General features: G+C 42.5%; 1 protein-coding gene across 2 annotated transcripts in view; it reads left to right on the plus strand.

Moving 5' to 3' along the window:
* Positions 1-17,401, plus strand: part of kcnh5b (potassium voltage-gated channel, subfamily H (eag-related), member 5b) — a gene marked incomplete at both ends in the record, with an annotated part of 453,140 nt that overhangs the window by 276,187 nt on the left and 159,552 nt on the right. For both annotated transcript variants that reach the window (XM_083633600.1, XM_083633601.1), the window contains 2 exons: positions 4,363-4,422; positions 9,681-9,873. In XM_083633600.1, coding sequence (XP_083489726.1) covers positions 4,363-4,422; positions 9,681-9,873 — 253 coding nt within the window. The remainder of the gene's footprint in view (positions 1-4,362; positions 4,423-9,680; positions 9,874-17,401) is intronic.

The following is a 17,401-nucleotide window of genomic DNA, read 5'->3' on the forward strand; positions in this document are numbered from 1 at the left end:
TACCCTTAACTTAAGATGATTTCTGAAAACTTGGTTTTGAAGTTTCAGAATCGTTTCGATAATTTATTCTCTCCCCCACGGTCGATTTGTTTATATTTAACAGGGCAGGATGGTGGAGGAGGGCAGAATGTTTTGCTTTCCTCACAGTTTTACCAAAATGATGCGGTTAATTACCCTGCATGGTTTTATAATTTGTGTTAATGAGTTAGACAAACCGATTACACTTTACATTTGAGGCAGTTTGGCAGACGCTCATACCCGGAGGGACTCATAATGAGTGCAGCAGTAGAATAAGTTAGAATTCCTACATCAGAGGTTCTCAACGTGGGGTCCGGACACTGTCAGGGGTCCTTGAGGGGGTTCCAGAGGGTTCCCAGTAAATTGATATATTGTTAAACTTCAGCATTCTTTCATTTACTAGAAGTTAACCCAATTACAGAATGTAGAAGAGTGATTATTTTGATCATCGTTTATCTGTTATCTCTCTCTACCTAACACCTATACAGACAGTCTCTGCATTCTGGACAAAATCATATCTAACTAGAAAAAAAAAAATTGGCTCTGAGAGACAAGATCTCATCAAATGGGTACGTGGGTCCACTTCACTGTCGACTAAATTAGAGGATCTTGATATGAAAAAGGTTGAGAATCACTGTCCTAAATCCAGAGATCCTCACAAGTAATTTTTGGCAAGTCCATGCCAAGTCTCAAGTCTTTGAACTAGAGTCCAAGTCAAGTCTTAAGTCTTTGGTCACAAGTCCAAGTCAAGTCTCTTACGGATGAGTGTTCTATCATCTACTGGATGCCATCCGGTCTGCTTAGAACACTGCATGGCTAAAACTAAGGAATTCAAAGCATGTCCTGTATCATCCTCACTCTATCTATTATCATTAGCATACAGCATCAGCATTGATTTGTTGGAATTATTATTAGTAGACATTTCCTTAATACTGTATTAATGCACACAAAAATAAGGATTGTTCACAAGTCCCAAATCTCAAGTCCGAGTACAAGTCTCAAGTCTTTGAAGACAAGTCTCAAGTCAAGTCTCAGGTCACTGTGTGTGTGACTTACGTGTCACTCAAGTCCAATTCTCAAATCCAAGTCCCCATCTCTGCCTATATCCACAATATTACACATAACCTGCAAAACCTCCAGTTCCAAGCCCTCTGATGGGAGTGGTGGAAAAATTACTCAAATCCTTTACTTAAAGTATGCAACAATCATCAAAAAAAATTGTTTATGTGTAGCGACGCTGCCCCCTGTGTGTATTTTCGTATTCCGAGAATTACCAGATTATTCAAGTGGTCATGTAAACAGCATAAACCAATATCCTTTATCAGATAAAGGTCATTATCGGAGGATGAGAAATCCGATAAACACACCTAGCTTCCTGCTGAATCATCCGTTTTATTCATTGCATTCAATGTCCATTATACAACAGGTAGTTCCGGCCGAGCAATTTGATTGGACAAGAGGGATCCTACAAGTGCCTATATTTCACGATAATGCACTGGCGCTTCACTGTGTGTAGATCACTCCGCTTCACAGCTGCCCTAATCAACAAAACGCTTCACAGCTCTAGAGTAGACAGTAGTAAAGTAGACAGCCTGCAGTTAATTAGGCTGATTAGGCTACATTTTCAGCAAAGCAGAAAGCTGAGGGGACTATTTTTGTTGGCGGAGGAATAAATACAGAAATCATCTATTTTCTCAGCTTTTTGTCATTTTTTTAATCAGCTTTGTTTAATAGAACTGTTGTATAAAAGCAATATCACACTCGAGGTCGTGCATTGTTGTCTAATATTGGCACTGCTGTGATTATCTACGGCACTCGGCCTGCGGCCTCGTGCCTGCGACCGAATCACAGCAGTGCCAATATTAGCCAACAATGCACTCCCTCTCGTGTGATATTGCTTAATTAGAACACGGCTCTCTTGAATACTCGATTCTGATTGGTCAATCAACAAGATTCACCGGTCATTATTTCTCGACAACCGACCGCTGCTCTGCTGCTGGTTATACTGATTAATCCAGCTGTGTCAACACTCACGACAATGATTAGGCACACCTGGATTAATCAATTGATAAGAGCCTTTTGTCAGCAGACAGAGACGCAGAACTAATTAGGCCAACCAGTTGCAGCTGTGGTGTCTTGTGTGCCAATTACGAATGAAACCGCTTTGTCGTTGAAAATGCTATTCAAAAATCTATTTGAATAATTATTTTTGTCAGATTATTGAATGATTTAGTTGTAGGCCGTGTTCTAAGCGGGATAATGTATAGTGAGCCGGTGATTACTGGGTAAATAATGACCTTCATGTGAATCATTAAGCCCTCCTCTGCGCGTCGGGCTCAATCATTCACCTGTCGGTCATTATTTCCCCAGCAATCACCGGCTCACTATACATTATCCCTTACTTATACAACAGGTAGTTCCGGCCGAGCAATTTGATTGGACAAGAGGGATCCTACGAGTGCCGTTATTTCATGATAATGCACTGGCGCTTCACTGTGTGTAGATCACTCCGCTTCACAGCTGCCCTAATCAACAAAATGCTTCACAGCTGTAGAGTAGACAGTAGTAAAGTAGACAGCCTGCAGTTAATTAGGCTGATTAGGCTACATTTTCAGCAAAGCAGAAAGCTGAGGGAACTATTTTTGTTGGCGGAGGAATAAATAGAGAAATCATATATTTTCTCAGCTTTTTGTCATTTTTTTAATCAGCTTTGTTTAATAGAACTGTTGTATAAAAGCAATATCACACTCGAAGTCATGCTGTTGTTGTCTAATATCGGCACTGCTGTGATTATCTTCGGCACTCGGCCTGCGGCCTCGTGCCTACGACCGAATCACAGCAGTGCCGATATTAGCCAACAACCGCACTCCCTCTCGTGTGATATTGCTTAAATACGTGATTATTCTTAGTTATCTGATTATTGTGTGTGTAAACACACTCAATGCAACATATTTTATGAGCTTCTTTTTTTACATTTTGCCTTTATTTGATAGGACAGTAGGCAGACAGGAAAGGTGGGGAGAGAAAGAGGGGATGACATGCGGCAAAGGGCCATGGGTCGGATTCGAACCCTGGTCGGCCGTGCGAAGCACTAAGCCTTTGTGGTACGTGCTCTACCAGGTGATCCCATATTTTATGAGTTTATCGTACTTTTCTTCTTCTGATTCCCCCCCCCCCATTTTCTCCCTAATTGCACTTGGCCAATTTCCCCCCCTGCATGCTGCCTCGGTCGCTACTCTACCCTCTGCTGATCTGGGGAGAGCCGAGACTAGCACCATGCTTCCTCCGACACATGCGCAGTTGCTAGCCGCTTCTTTTCAGCTGTAGGGGGAGCTTCACCGGCAGGAAGTAGCACATGGGAGGATCACGCTATTCCCACCGGTTCACTTCCACCCTGACCTGGCGCCCCGACCGACCAGAGGAGGCGCTAGTGCAGCGACCAGGAAACATACCCCCAATCCGGCTTGTGGGTTCAGTAGGATAATCTTCACGAACGTGAATCACTTTTATGCCTTTTGAAATGTTTTCTAAAAATCACGTCGGAAAAAAAACACATTTACATTTCAAAAGTCATTCACGTTTGTGAAGATTATCCTGCCGAGTCCAAATTACTGCTCCCATACACTTTTGTTAACCACATACCTTATTTTATGCATTTAAGTGAAATCCCCATTCTAAAATCCCATTGACTTTTCCCAGACCTCGCCCCCATCCCCCCCCCCCCCCTCCATTTCACTGAGATATGTGGTGTAAAACTCAGAGCGTGTAGGACTTACCATTTGTGAGGGAAAAAACAGCATTTAAGACTCGTAGCGGCAGATTCAAGCAGGTTTAGTTATTGGCTTGTGTTTGTGCTAGAAAAATATCCAAGAAAAGGAAGAAAAAGTATTTTTGAGAAGATATTCTACAGGTGTGCAACTCTCATTGGATTCACATACTGATTTGCAGATCTGCCAATGTTGTGCAACAACTGTAGCAAAAATGTGAGTGTGACTTTTTTAATTTGTGATTCATAGAATAGGATTTGTGCAGCTGCAATGAAGAATTTGAGAAGGTGTAACTGTTGTGTTGTGTTTGCGGGAGAGAAATTTACTATTTTCTACAACTACAAATTCCCCCGTCATAAGTGGTCAGTTCTTTTGCTCCAATCATATCTTAATCGTTTTAAGCTTTGCTACAATGCTGCTTCACTGTTCAGTGCACCAACCTCAGGAGGATGTGTTTGGGAAATCTATGGTCATCATGCAAGTGTGATGCCAATTGGAGGAACTTTCATAATGACTGATAATAAAATATAATATATAAATATTATAAGTCTGATCCACATGTCTTTCTGTCCTCCAGGTCTTGTCCATCTGTCCTAAGGACATGCGGGCGGACATCTGCGTCCACCTCAACAGGAAGGTACGTATGTGTGACTTCCTGTTCACACACAGACATAACATTGGTTTCATGCATAAGAAGGACAGTGAAAGTGAATTGCTTCTGGACTGTGCTTAACATGTTACAGTGCAGGTTAAGAGGTTAAAATAACAGAAAGGAGAATGGAAGGTGATGGTGGTATAAGTTTGGGCAGACACAAAAGCCTTAACAAATGCATGTAAAAAATGACTGTTCGGCTTCTCCCCTGACCGGTTGAGTGAGCTGTGGGTTGGCAGGTTGGTGCCCAAAACTTTGGCAGCTTGATAATGCTGACCTGGCAATGAGAAAGGGCATCTTTTGTTGTGAATCATTGATCTGTGTACAGTAACATCCTTCTCCAATGTCAGAAATTGAAAAGTCACTAAAATTTGACTGAGTACTTACTCTATAGAGGGTCTATATAACTGGAGGCTGAATGGAAAAATGGCCGCCCATTCATTTGAACGTAAGCTGCTCACCACCAGCGTATGAAGCATTTTGAAGGGGGTTTTCTTCCTGGTTTTACTTCTGTGATGTGTGGCCCAAGGTCATGTGACATGTCTGCTTGTGTTCACGAGCGAGCTCAGGCCCAGAGTTGGAAAAATTGTCTCATAAAGTCAAACTTGAAGTGACACCCAGATTTATTTATTTTTTTACAGTTTTGCAGCTGCTGCTTTCCCCATGTCATGCTGTATTCACGTGCTCCTAGGAAGCTCGTACTTACCACTTGTGCAGTGGTAATTACGACATGACAACATTCAAGTGCTCTTGGTCGGAAAGAGCAAAAAGAGGAGTAAGTCAGGAGTCAGGAGTCAGGAGTAAGGTTGTCTTCTCGTGGCAGGGTGTTTTCTTACCAAAAGCAAGTAGTGGATCATTATGGTAGCTACATTCATAATGTGCAACTACTAAAAATAAATAATAGCTACAGACGCTGGGTTTCTCAAAAGCTTCTTAGCGCTAAGAAGCTTCTTTAACCCTTCTTAAGGCCCCCTTAAGAAGCAAACGCGTTTCCCAATTGCTTCTTAGCCTAAGATGATCTTTCATGCATTTCCCAAAAGCTTCTTAGCGCTAAGAAGCTTCTTTGACCCTTCTTAAGGCTCCCGTAAGAAGCCAACGAAGCCAACGCGTTTCCCGATTGCTTCTTAGCCTAAAATTATCTTCCGTTAAGAAGGCTGCGTTTCCCAAAAGCTTCTTAGCGCTAAGATGATTTTTCGTTAAGAAGGTTTTGTAAGAAGGGTCTGGGGCATTCTTAACACCTTCTTAATGACGAAACACTGGCAGATCCAGCCGCGTCAGGCAAAATTAGATACTTGTGTCCACTGTTGCTCTTGTGTTTTTCCCTTTTTCCTTTCTTTCATGCACCCTTTAGTGTTTAAAATTGGGGAACACTTGAAAATCTCCCCTGTATGTATGGTTACTTGTGTTTTAAATGTTTTACCATAGGCTATATTCCTCTAATCAGAATGGATTCCTTTTATAGTAAGAATCTTGTGGATTTATATAGCACCTTTCACAGAACCCAAGGTCGCTTAAATTCTGTAGTGTTTCTCGCAATTTTGTTGTATGCTGTGTATATAAAGCAATTTGAACTGCAGTCCATATCTGAAATAAATAATGTTTAATAGAAGAAGTTCTTGTTTAACATGACCACGATTAGGTTATTCTACAACAGTGTTTCTCAACCACTGGGTCGTGGCCCACTGGTGAGCTCAGAGTGCCATCAAGTGGGCCGCAGAGGACCTCTCACATCGAGATGGTGGACAGCTCCAGTTAAGATGCTTCTTAAGAGCCTTTTTTTTTATTTTTCTCTCTCTTCTGTTAAGAAGGCATTTGGGAAACACTTCTTTGGAGCCTTCTTAACTCCTTAAGAAGCTTCTTAACTCTTAACTCTTAAGAAGCTTCTTTGTTGGGAAACTCAGCCACAGTCATCCAAGTTGGGACCAATCTTTTTTTACACCGTGGAAGTCCAGTTCTGTTTTCACTCACCAGGAGGTGCAAAAACACATAGTCCATCAGTCTGAGGCAGAGGGTAACAGTTTATAGTGTTTAGACGTCAATAAACCATATTTGCTGTTAGTAGCCTACAGTATATGAGTGATTAATCTGATGTCAATTGGATTTAAGAATTATTGTATTGTATTGTTTGTTGTATTGTCTTGTGAATAACGTACTGTAGGCTACCACAAAATGGTCTTGTTGTTTACTCTGATGCCATGTCAATGAATAAAACGATTCAACCTACAGGCAAATGCAGATCTGTTCAGCAGGGCTGATGGTCTCCCTGTACAATATAGAACGTTAACTATCGGTGACATTCCTGATACCATCCACTTCCATGATCTTTATATGTTGTAAACACATAACTTTCACAATAGTGAACAAGCCCCCCCGCTCGGCTCGTTCAGGGCAGGCTTAGTTTTATAACTTGTAGGCTACCTGCTGCTCCTGCACATCACAGCACAGGCTAAATTATGCGACATAAATACATTATGTAAAGTCATGGCATAAATGTGTTTTTATTGAAAAAGTGACGTCAAGTAAGCTATAGTCTTGTTTATTTTTTATTTTTTATATTTTATTTTCATATTTTAAATTTTTATAGAACACAAACAAGACAAAACAGACAAACAGGCTCAGACACAGAGGAAAGAAAGAAAAAACAAAACAATATAATCAACATTACAAAGTGGTGCCGCCAGCTACCTAAGGTGCTTATGTTCTTGTAAACGATATACTTGGGATTTCACTCAAGGGGTCTATGGGAAGCCAGCCGGGCGAGTCACCCGTCACCCCTAGCCTCGTTGAGGTAGACCAAAAACGGGTCCCAGATAGTCACAAACTTTCTAAGTCTATTGGTTCTCAGGAACCTAAGTCTCTCCATGCGTATAACAGAGGTCATGTCCGTCAACCACAATCGGAAAGAGGGTGGATTTCCATTCCTTCAGAATTTGTTTTTTGGCAACAGTTGTCCCCAGTGTCAGAGATTGTTGCACAGCTGTAGGAAAGTTCAGAGAGGACTCTGAGCAGCCGAAGATGGCGAGTTCTGCCTCCGGCTGAAGGGCCACCCCGTAGGCCTTAGAGTACCAGTCAAATATTCTGGCCCAGAATCCCATCAGTGAAGGGCAGAACCAGAAGGCATGAGACAGTGTGCCCTCCGACACTTGACATCTTTCACACAGGCGTGAGATAGTAGGATAAATCTTGTGTAATTTCTGCTTAGAGTAGTGGAGACGGTGAGCAACTTTAAATTGAATCAGCTGATGTCTGCTATTAACTGAGCAGAGTTGTACAACCGACAGGCTCCTTTCCCATATAATGTCAGATAATTCAGTAAGCTAAAGTCTTGTTGGAGGGGACATCACAGTACAACTGTGTTACGGTTGTCAAACTTCCAACTTTACTATAACACGTTGGATTTGCGAGGGGTATATATACGACCTTGATTACATGTACGTTTCACATAGGGTTGTGTTTTGATTTTTATGGGTTTTTTTGTCCAATATTGAAATGTTCTAGAATTGCATGTTGTGTTAACATAAATATTATTTCTATCTACCACTTACTTAGGCTGATTTGATTGCTTTTTCTTGTCAAAATTTATTAAGCCCCAATGCATGCTGGGAGAGATGCAAATTTGTGTTTGTGTGGCGTTTGGTAGGGGAGGGAGGCACACAATGTGCCGCTACCAGCCTCAGAATCAGAAATTTATAATTTAGGCTACCCACCTTTTTTGACCACTAGCACTGCTCCACAGAAAATAAGGAGCTGCATGACGTTTATAATTGACGTAATCATCCTATGAGAAACGTGCGCATCAATACATTTTCACTGAGGACAACTACGTTTACATGTACACAATATTCCGTTTTTTGCCCATATTCAGAAAATGACATAATTCCGACTAAATGAATAAGGTCCAATTGCTGCTTCAAGTTCGTGTTTGTGTGTGTGTAGAGTGCTGTCCATACAAAATCAATTGAAACTTCAGCTCTCTCAACAATACATTCAAAATAAACTGCATTAAACATTCCATACTACTTCTGGACTGATAGGCTACCTGCGGTGCTATAGCCAAGCTATAGGACCCCGCAAAGCCAAGGGTTTAAAGCAGGGGTGCCCACACTTTTTCAGCTTGGGAGCTACTTTTAAAATGACCAAGTCAAAGTGATCTACCAAACATATTTATTTATATATATATACACTGAGTATACAGTGGAAAACAGTGGAACAGTGGAAAAACAGTGGAAAGAGTGGAAAAACAGTGGAAAAACAGTGGAAACAGTGGAAAAACAGTGGAAACAGTGGAAAAACAGTAAAAAAAAATTTTTTTTTTTTTTTTTTTTTCCTCCCCTCAATGCCATGCGATCGACCACACTACCTTCGCGATCGACCGGTCGATCGCGATCGACGTATTGGGCACCCCTGGTTTAAAGGAACACTCCGCCCATGTTCAACCAGCTTTGTATCATTAGAACATCAGTAGTATATCAGAAAACTAAACGGTTTTGAAGTCTGTCATTTAATTTGACAGTTATTGAGTGTTAAAGTGTGGACCAGTGACATCACTGGTCCACACTAACTCAAATTAATAACTCATTAACTAAAATCAACTCAATAACTGTCAAACTATTCATCATTCATCTAGTTTGACAGTTATTGAGAGTTGATTTGACCCTAACCCTATGTGTGACTGTAAAAAAAAAAAGTAAAAAAAGTAAAAAAAAGTTGTGAGTGTGATGTCACCCACAGGTTTCTGAAGGGCTGTTTTCAAGCAAAAAATCGGGGTGCCGTCATGTTGAATTTAATTGAATTTAGTTGAATTGTTAATGATGCAACTATTTTGAAAATCACCATATGGACACACATTAGAAGAAGTCAAATTAGCTACTGAGACCAAAAAAAAATGATTTACTTTATTTGTTGAGTGAGAAGTTGAGCATAGCATTGAATGGATTGGGGCAGATTTGGAGTGTTTTTGGAGTTGGACTCTAGCAGAAGTTAGAGGAACTGCAGCTTTCAGCCACTTCCTTATTGGCTTCAAAATTCACTTGTGGTTTTGACCACTTGGTATGGATAATAGGGAAGTGTAAAGCGGAAAACATGCTTGTGCAAGTAAAGATGTGTTGATGCTCTACTACACAACATATTTCAAAATCAAAGACATTTGCTTTTTCCAGTAGGTTGCTGATATTAAGCACTGATAGAGGGTAAAGGATGTAAACTGTGTCTCCTAACGATCCTTCCTGCTCTCTCTGCCCCAGGTGTTTAATGAGCACCCGGCGTTCCGGTTGGCGAGTGATGGCTGCCTGCGCTCCCTGGCCGTGGAGTTCCAGACCACGCACTGCGCCCCGGGCGACCTCATCTTCCACGCCGGCGAGAGCGTCGACACACTCTGCTTTGTGGTGTCGGGGTCACTGGAGGTCATCCAGGACGAAGAGGTCATCGCCATCTTAGGTACGTGGGTGTGTGCAGCAAGAGGCTTGCAGTTTACTTACATGACACACGGCCAAGCTTTATGCAAATCCATAGAAGTTTATTTAAAGATCCCCTCCCGACATGTTTTACGATTATAAATACTCTACTTTGAATAATAGTTTGTGTCTGATATGGCTTTTCCACACAAAAAGTTCAATTATCTTGTTAAAATCCATCTGCTCCCCTTCCCTAAATGAAAATTCCAGAATTTATAAATATGCTTTCATTTGGAAAGTTTTCCTGCTGTACGCAAGATGTGTCCTACTTCGCTGTAAAGATCATTCTCAGTGTATGTGCACTGGAGGCTTCAAGTTTCCACATCACACTTGTATATGCTCGTTAGGGCTGTGAATCTTCACTGGCCTCACGATTCGATTCGATTACGATTAATCTGTCAACGATTCGATTCGATTCAATTAAACGATGCATCACGATGCATCGCGATGCATCTTAAATCGATGCATCACTTTTTCCGCAATACATGATTTATTTTTTCTCACTTTCTTTTTTCTCACTGTGTGGCTACTTTTAAAATAAAAGTGCATTTGGAATTGCATTGTATTATGATCCATAATTAAAATAAACAACTGCATGTACTTACATTCTATTTTATTTGATTATATATATATATATATATATTTTTTTTTAATAATCGATTTTTGATATTTGTTAATCGATGCAGAATCGTGCACGTCCGCATCGCGATGCATCTTATAATCGATTATTTTTGACACCCCTAATGCTCGTAGGCCCGCCCCCTAAAATTGGATTTTCAGTGAGCACAGAGAAACTCCACTTTCAGCAGACAATTGTGGAAACAGCCTTCCAGTGTCAGATTCTGCACAGACATCATTGTGCACAGTGAAGCTCAAACATCCAACTGAAGGAACAAGAAGAAAAACAAATTTTTGAATGGAGGGGGACTTTATATTCTACTCAAGATCCCAACTTGTTTCCAAATATGCCAAACATGTCAGGCTGAATTACATGGAAATGTGTAGAACATGAAGAACAAGTCATCTAGATTTTTTCCCCAGTGTGATGTAATGGTGCAGCCCTGAAAGATGGCATATTTTGTTTAAATATTTTACTGCAAGTTAAAGGCATACTAAAGCAGGAATTGATGGATGCTGTTTGTAAACACAGCATTCAAACTTGGCCCCTCCTCCCTGGCTCAACAACACCAGAAGTGTATTGTACAGTATATAGCCTACTGTAGTAGTTACTGTAAACTTTTGCTAATGTCTAAATGGTAAATGGTAAATGGCCTGCATTTATATAGCGCTTTTATCCAAAGCGCTTTACAATCAGTAGGTAGTCTACATTCACCCATTCATACACCGAGTGGCGGCAGGCTGCCACGCAGGGTGCCTACACACCATCGGGAGCAAGGAGGGTTAAGTGTCTTGCCCAAGGACACAACGACAGCAGCTGGGAGGGAGCGGGCATCGAACCGCCAACCCTTGCGTCATTGGCCGACCCGCTCTACCTCCTGAGCTAAAGCCGTCTAAAATTTAGACATACATTACAGTACATTTAGACTCTAAAGGTACTGTTACAGTTCAGCCCTCTCGCTATAATGTGATAGATATTATTTCCATATTTCTTTCATATATTTCTCTTTGGCTTCATTGGGAGAATGAGTTGTGTGTTAGCTGTGGGGAGTGACGTGACACAGTAGTGTATTTCAGTGACCCCGGAGGCAGTGTTCGCTCTCTTGTCAGATGACCATACAGAAGAGAAAGTTGGGGCCGCATCTTCGGCGCTCCCCTTTTTCTTTTTATTTTGTGCGATGTTACTCGTGGGTTTTCGTCCTGAGTTTTTGTCTCGTGTCCGCCTGAACGGGATAGTGCATCGGCACTGGCCACTATCCACACCACCAGCGTGAGCTATCCGAAGTAAGCTAAATCATCACCTGGGCCAGAGCACGTCAGCTAGCCAGGTAGGCTAACCACCTCTTGTTCACAGCTATTCATTGTTCTCTTTCTCATGTTACGAACCATTATGCCAGTTTAACCCCAAGACACACAAGATACGAGTTTAACCCCAAGACACAGAAGATACGAGTTTAACCCCAAGACACAGAAGATACGAGCATGAATGTGATTAGCCGGAACGTAACAGTACCCTTTTGCCTTGCCTGTTTTAACTTGTAATTGATTTATTTTTTGTATGTGAGTACTTTGAGAGCAAAGCAAACCGGAGTCAAATTAATTGTACTTTATATGTGTACATACAGTTGAGTTGAGTTTATTAGGATCCCCATTAGCCATTGCCACAGGCAATGGCTACTCTTAATGGGGTCCACACAAAATCAATACACTACAATACAATACAATACAATACAATACAGTGCAGTGCAGTGCAATACAGTGTAATACAATAAAACATAAAAAAAATAAAACAAAAATCCATATTGCCTAGTTAGCTTTCACATATAGTATATTCAACCAAACCCTCAATTCTTATTTATATGATTTTATTTATATCTTTTTAAATTTATATTTTCCTTTAATCCTAGAGATTGCAGGAGGTACTGTAAGGAGTTCCATACAGCCATTGCTCTGTACATCACAGACCTCTTCATTGCATTTGTTCTTGGCATCTGCATTGTACTTGGCTAATCAAGCTGATTCTGATTCTGATTTTGAAGTCCCCCCCCCCCTTCCTGACTGCAGTTACTAGGTGGTTGCTACAGTACTTTTTTATAGAGTCCTGACCACACCTGTTATTGGCTGGGGGCTACACACCCACTGCCCAAAAGGTTACAGCCCAGAAAAGTCCCTCGACTACCAAAATAATAAGAAAATACAGGTAGAGGGCAGTGTCTCTGCAGATAAACATGCCGCCACACACTTCTAGTGGTCATAAGTGATGATTGAGAGAGATTCTTTTTATGAGTCTATATATTTTTTTTTTTTTTTTATGTGGCATAGTATGCCTCTAAGGTGGAATGTAAGGGGAAAGTCATGGTTGCAGTGGTTTGTAGTACGGGTGGCGCCATTGCATTCAAACCCCTAACCTTGGTCTGTACTGTAAGTACAGCTGTAGAGCCTGTGTGTGGGTGTGTGCGTCCGTGCATGTGTGTTCTGTGGAGAGCTGGAGGTGAGACACTGTTAAACAGTAAGTGCTTGTGACTGAAGCATCCACAGGGACAGACTGATGCATGGAGACTGGTGAGGAAGAGGAGAGGAGGAAGATGAGGAAACAGAGGCTGGCAGGTTGGGGGGGCGGGGGGGTACTTGGGCAGCAAACTCCAAACAACACTGATGCACTGGAAATAAAGAGAAAACATATCAGAAAATAATCTGGCTGTGAACGCTGGAGGCCACACGCACACACACGCACGCGCACGCGCACACACACACACACACACACACACACACACACACACACACACACACACACACACAAGCAAACACAAGAGCAGTTGACATTTAACACTAGAAAGTCCAGTAGAGTTTGTGGAGGAGAAGCCCAAACAGCTGTCAATCAAAGGAGGTACATAAAGTCCACTGCTAGATCAACTCTCAAGTTTTGCACATATGTGACAGTGACTGGTGTTTTATATGACAATGACTGGTGTTTTGGTGACAATGACTGGTGTTTTGGTGACAATGACTGGTGTTTTGGTGACAATGACTGGCGTTTTATATGTGACAATGACTGGTATTTTGGTGACAATGACTGGCGTTTTGGTGACAGTGACTGGTGTTTTATATGTGACAGTGACTGGTGTTTTGGTGACAATGACTGGTGTTTTGGTGACAATGACTGGCGTTTTATATGTGACAATGACTGGTGTTTTGGTGACAATGACTGGCGTTTTGGTGACAGTGACTGGCGTTTTATATGTGACAGTGACTGGTGTTTTGGTGACAATGACTGGCGTTTTGGTGACAATGACTGGCGTTTTGCTGACAGTGACTGGCGTTTTATATGTGACAGTGACTGGTGTTTTGGTGACAATGACTGGTGTTTTGGTGACAGTGACTGGCGTTTTATATGTGACAATGGCTGGTGTTTTGGTGACAATGACTGGTGTTTTGGTGACAGTGACTGGCGTTTTATATGTGACAATGGCTGGTGTTTTGGTGACAATGACTGGTGTTTTGGTGACAATGACTGGTGTTTTGCTGACAGTGACTGGTGTTTTGGTGACAATGACTGGTGTCTTGGTGACAATGACTGGCGTTTTGCTGACAGTGACTGGTGTTTTATATGTGACAATGACTGGTGTTTTGGTGACAATGACTGGTGTTTTGCTGACAATGACTGGTGTTTTGGTGACAATGACTGGTGTTTTGCTGACAGTGACTGGTGTTTTGGTGACAATGACTGGTGTCTTGGTGACAATGACTGGCGTTTTGCTGACAGTGACTGGTGTTTTATATGTGACAATGACTGGTGTTTTGGTGACAATGACTGGTGTTTTGCTGACAATGACTGGTGTTTTGGTGACAATGACTGGCGTTTTGCTGACAGTGACTGGCATTTTATATGTGACAATGACTGGTGTTTTGGTGACAATGACTGGCGTTTTGGTGACAGTGACTGGCGTTTGGCTGACAGTGACTGGGGTTTTATATGTGACAGTGACTGGTGTTTTGGTGACAATGACTGGTGTTTTGGTGACAATGACTGGCGTTTTGCTGACAGTGACTGGCGTTTTATATGTGACAATGGCTGGTGTTTTGGTGACAATGACTGGTGTTTTGGTGACAGTGACTGGTGTTTTGGTGACAATGAGTGGTGTTTTGCTGACAGTGACTGGCGTTTTATATCTGACAATGACTGGTGTTTTGGTGACAGTGACTGGCGTTTTATATGTGACAATGACTGGTGTTTTGGTGACAATGACTGGCATTTTGGTGACAGTGACTGGCGTTTGGCTGACAGTGACTGGCGTTTTATATGTGACAGTGACTGGTGTTTTGGTGACAATGACTGGTGTTTTGCTCACAGTGACTGGTGTTTTGGTGACAGTGACTGGCGTTTTATATGTGACAGTGACTGGTGTTTAGGTAGTCTCGCTGGCCGAGGAGTCTGGCGTCACAGGTCTCCATAACTGGGATAAACCCTCCCCTGCTCTACTCTGCTCCCCCATTCGAGCGACTGTTTTGGTGGCAGCCGGATGACCGCTCCTGGCTTATTACAAACTCTGTCATTGGCTCTGACCATGTCAATCAGAGTGGCTTCAGTGAAAACAACAACGCTAACTAGCTAGCAAGCTAACGGCAGAAACCTACACACTAGCTCGTTGCTACACGCTGAAAACGGCAAGTTGGATTGTTGGAAACTATTTTCCAAGAGCACTGCCGCTAAGCGCCGCCCATCGCAATCCCACTATGGAGACTTGCGGCGCCAGACTCCTCGGACGGAAGGGAGAGGAGGCTGGCCAGCGAGACTAGTGTTTTGGTGACAATGACTGGCGTTTTGCTGACAGTGACTGACGTTTTATATGTGACAATGACTGGTGTTTTGGTGACAGTGACTGGTGTTTTGGGACAATGACTGGCGTTTTGGTGACAGTGACTGGCGTTTGGCTGACAGTGACTGGCGTTTTATATGTGACAGTGACTGGTGTTTTGGTGACAATGACTGGTGTTTTGCTGACAGTGACTGGTGTTTTGGTGACAGTGACTGCCGTTTTATATGTGACAGTGACTGGTGTTTAGGTAGTCTCGCTGGCCGAGGAGTCTGGCGCCACAGGTCTCCATAACTGGGATAAACCCTCCCCTGCTCTACTCTGCTCCCCCATTCGAGCGACTGTTTTGGTGGCAGCCGGATGTTCGCTCCCGGCTTATTACAAACTCTGTCATTGGCTCTGACCATGTCAATCAGAGTGGCTTCAGTGAAAACAACAACGCTAACTAGCTAGCAAGCTGACGGCAGAAACCTACACACTAGCTCGTTGATACACGCTGAAAACGGCAAGTTGGATTGTTGGAAACTATTTTCCAAGAGCACTGCCGCTAAGCGCCGCCCATCGCAATCCCACTATGGAGACTTGCGGCGCCAGACTCCTCGGACGGAAGGGAGAGGAGGCTGGCCAGCGAGACTAGTGTTTTGGTGACAATGACTGGCGTTTTGCTGACAGTGACTGACGTTTTATATGTGACAATGACTGGTGTTTTGGTGACAGTGACTGGTGTTTTGGTGACAATGACTGGTGTTTTGCTGGTGCCATGGCACGAGTCCGATACCTCACGAGTCCGACACCTCACGAGTCCGAAAAAAGAGGCTAACTTCCCCCAGACCCTAACCCAAAACCTAACCTCTCCCACCCCCACGCCTAAACCTAACCTCCCCCAGACCCTAACCCAAAACCTAACCTCTCCCACCCCCACGCCTAAACCTAACCTCCCCCAGACCCTAACCTAAAACCATGAGGTGTCGGACTCGTGAGGTATCGGACTCGTGAGGTATCGGACTAGGGGGCAGTCCCCGTTTTGCTGACAGTGACTGACGTTTTATATGTGACAGTGACTGTCGTTTTGCTGACAATGACTGTCGTTTTATAATGTAACAATGACTGGTGTTTTGCTGACAGTGACTGACGTTTTATATGTGACAGTGACTATTGTTTTGGTGACAATGACTGTCGTTTTGCTGACAGTGACTGGCGTTTTATAATGTGACAATGACTGGTGTTTTGGTGACAATGACTGGCGTTTTGGTGACAGTGACTGGTGTTTTGGGTGACAAGTCATGGTCATTTTTAAGTTTTTTACAGATTATGAAAGTGCAGATTGTAAGCTTTCAAATTATGTCATACATTGAAATCTGAAAATAGTTGAAGAAGATATGCTTATTTGAATGTTCGTACTCCAAAAGCACAGAGAAAATCGCCCTGAAGGTTGTTGAACAATCTTGGTTTGCTAACAAATTATTTTTAGTGATCCTACAACTGTTGTTTCTTCTACTGTACATCTAAACTTGCGTAATATGAAAAAAAAAGTGTACTTTGATTTGTGCCACTTCACAGTTGCCTACTTGTTAGTAGCCCTTTCACCAGACTGCATGTCACATATTTGAAAGCTGAAATTCTTCAATTCTGTCAGCCAAACAGCAGACAGCTGACAACGCTTTCAAGTGTTACAGTCAGATCCTTCTCTCATCATACATATTGCACTCAAACACTCACACTGTAATATTCATAGCAGGGATGCCATAGCAGCTACAGCAGCAGCATTGTGCGTGCATGCGCGCGTGCATGTTGATGCTGATCTCTGAGCTTTGACTGATGTCTGCTGCAATAACGAGCATGACAGATTATTACAACACTGAACCAGTCAAACTGCACCGTGCCGTGCGGCTTGGACGTGTCATCATGTTGAGTTACATCATTTGGTTGTCTGAAGCAATTTTTGTAGAGGCTCCACACACACACACACACACACACACACACACACACACACACACACACACATTATCAGCCACGTTGGCATAAGATGCAGTAACATACTTTGCTTACCAACAACAAAACAAGCAAGGCAGTTGGCAA

The sequence above is a fragment of the Poromitra crassiceps genome (genome assembly GCF_964638095.1).
Source record: "Poromitra crassiceps genome assembly, chromosome: 3".
Classification (NCBI taxonomy): Eukaryota; Metazoa; Chordata; class Actinopteri; order Beryciformes; family Melamphaidae; genus Poromitra; species Poromitra crassiceps.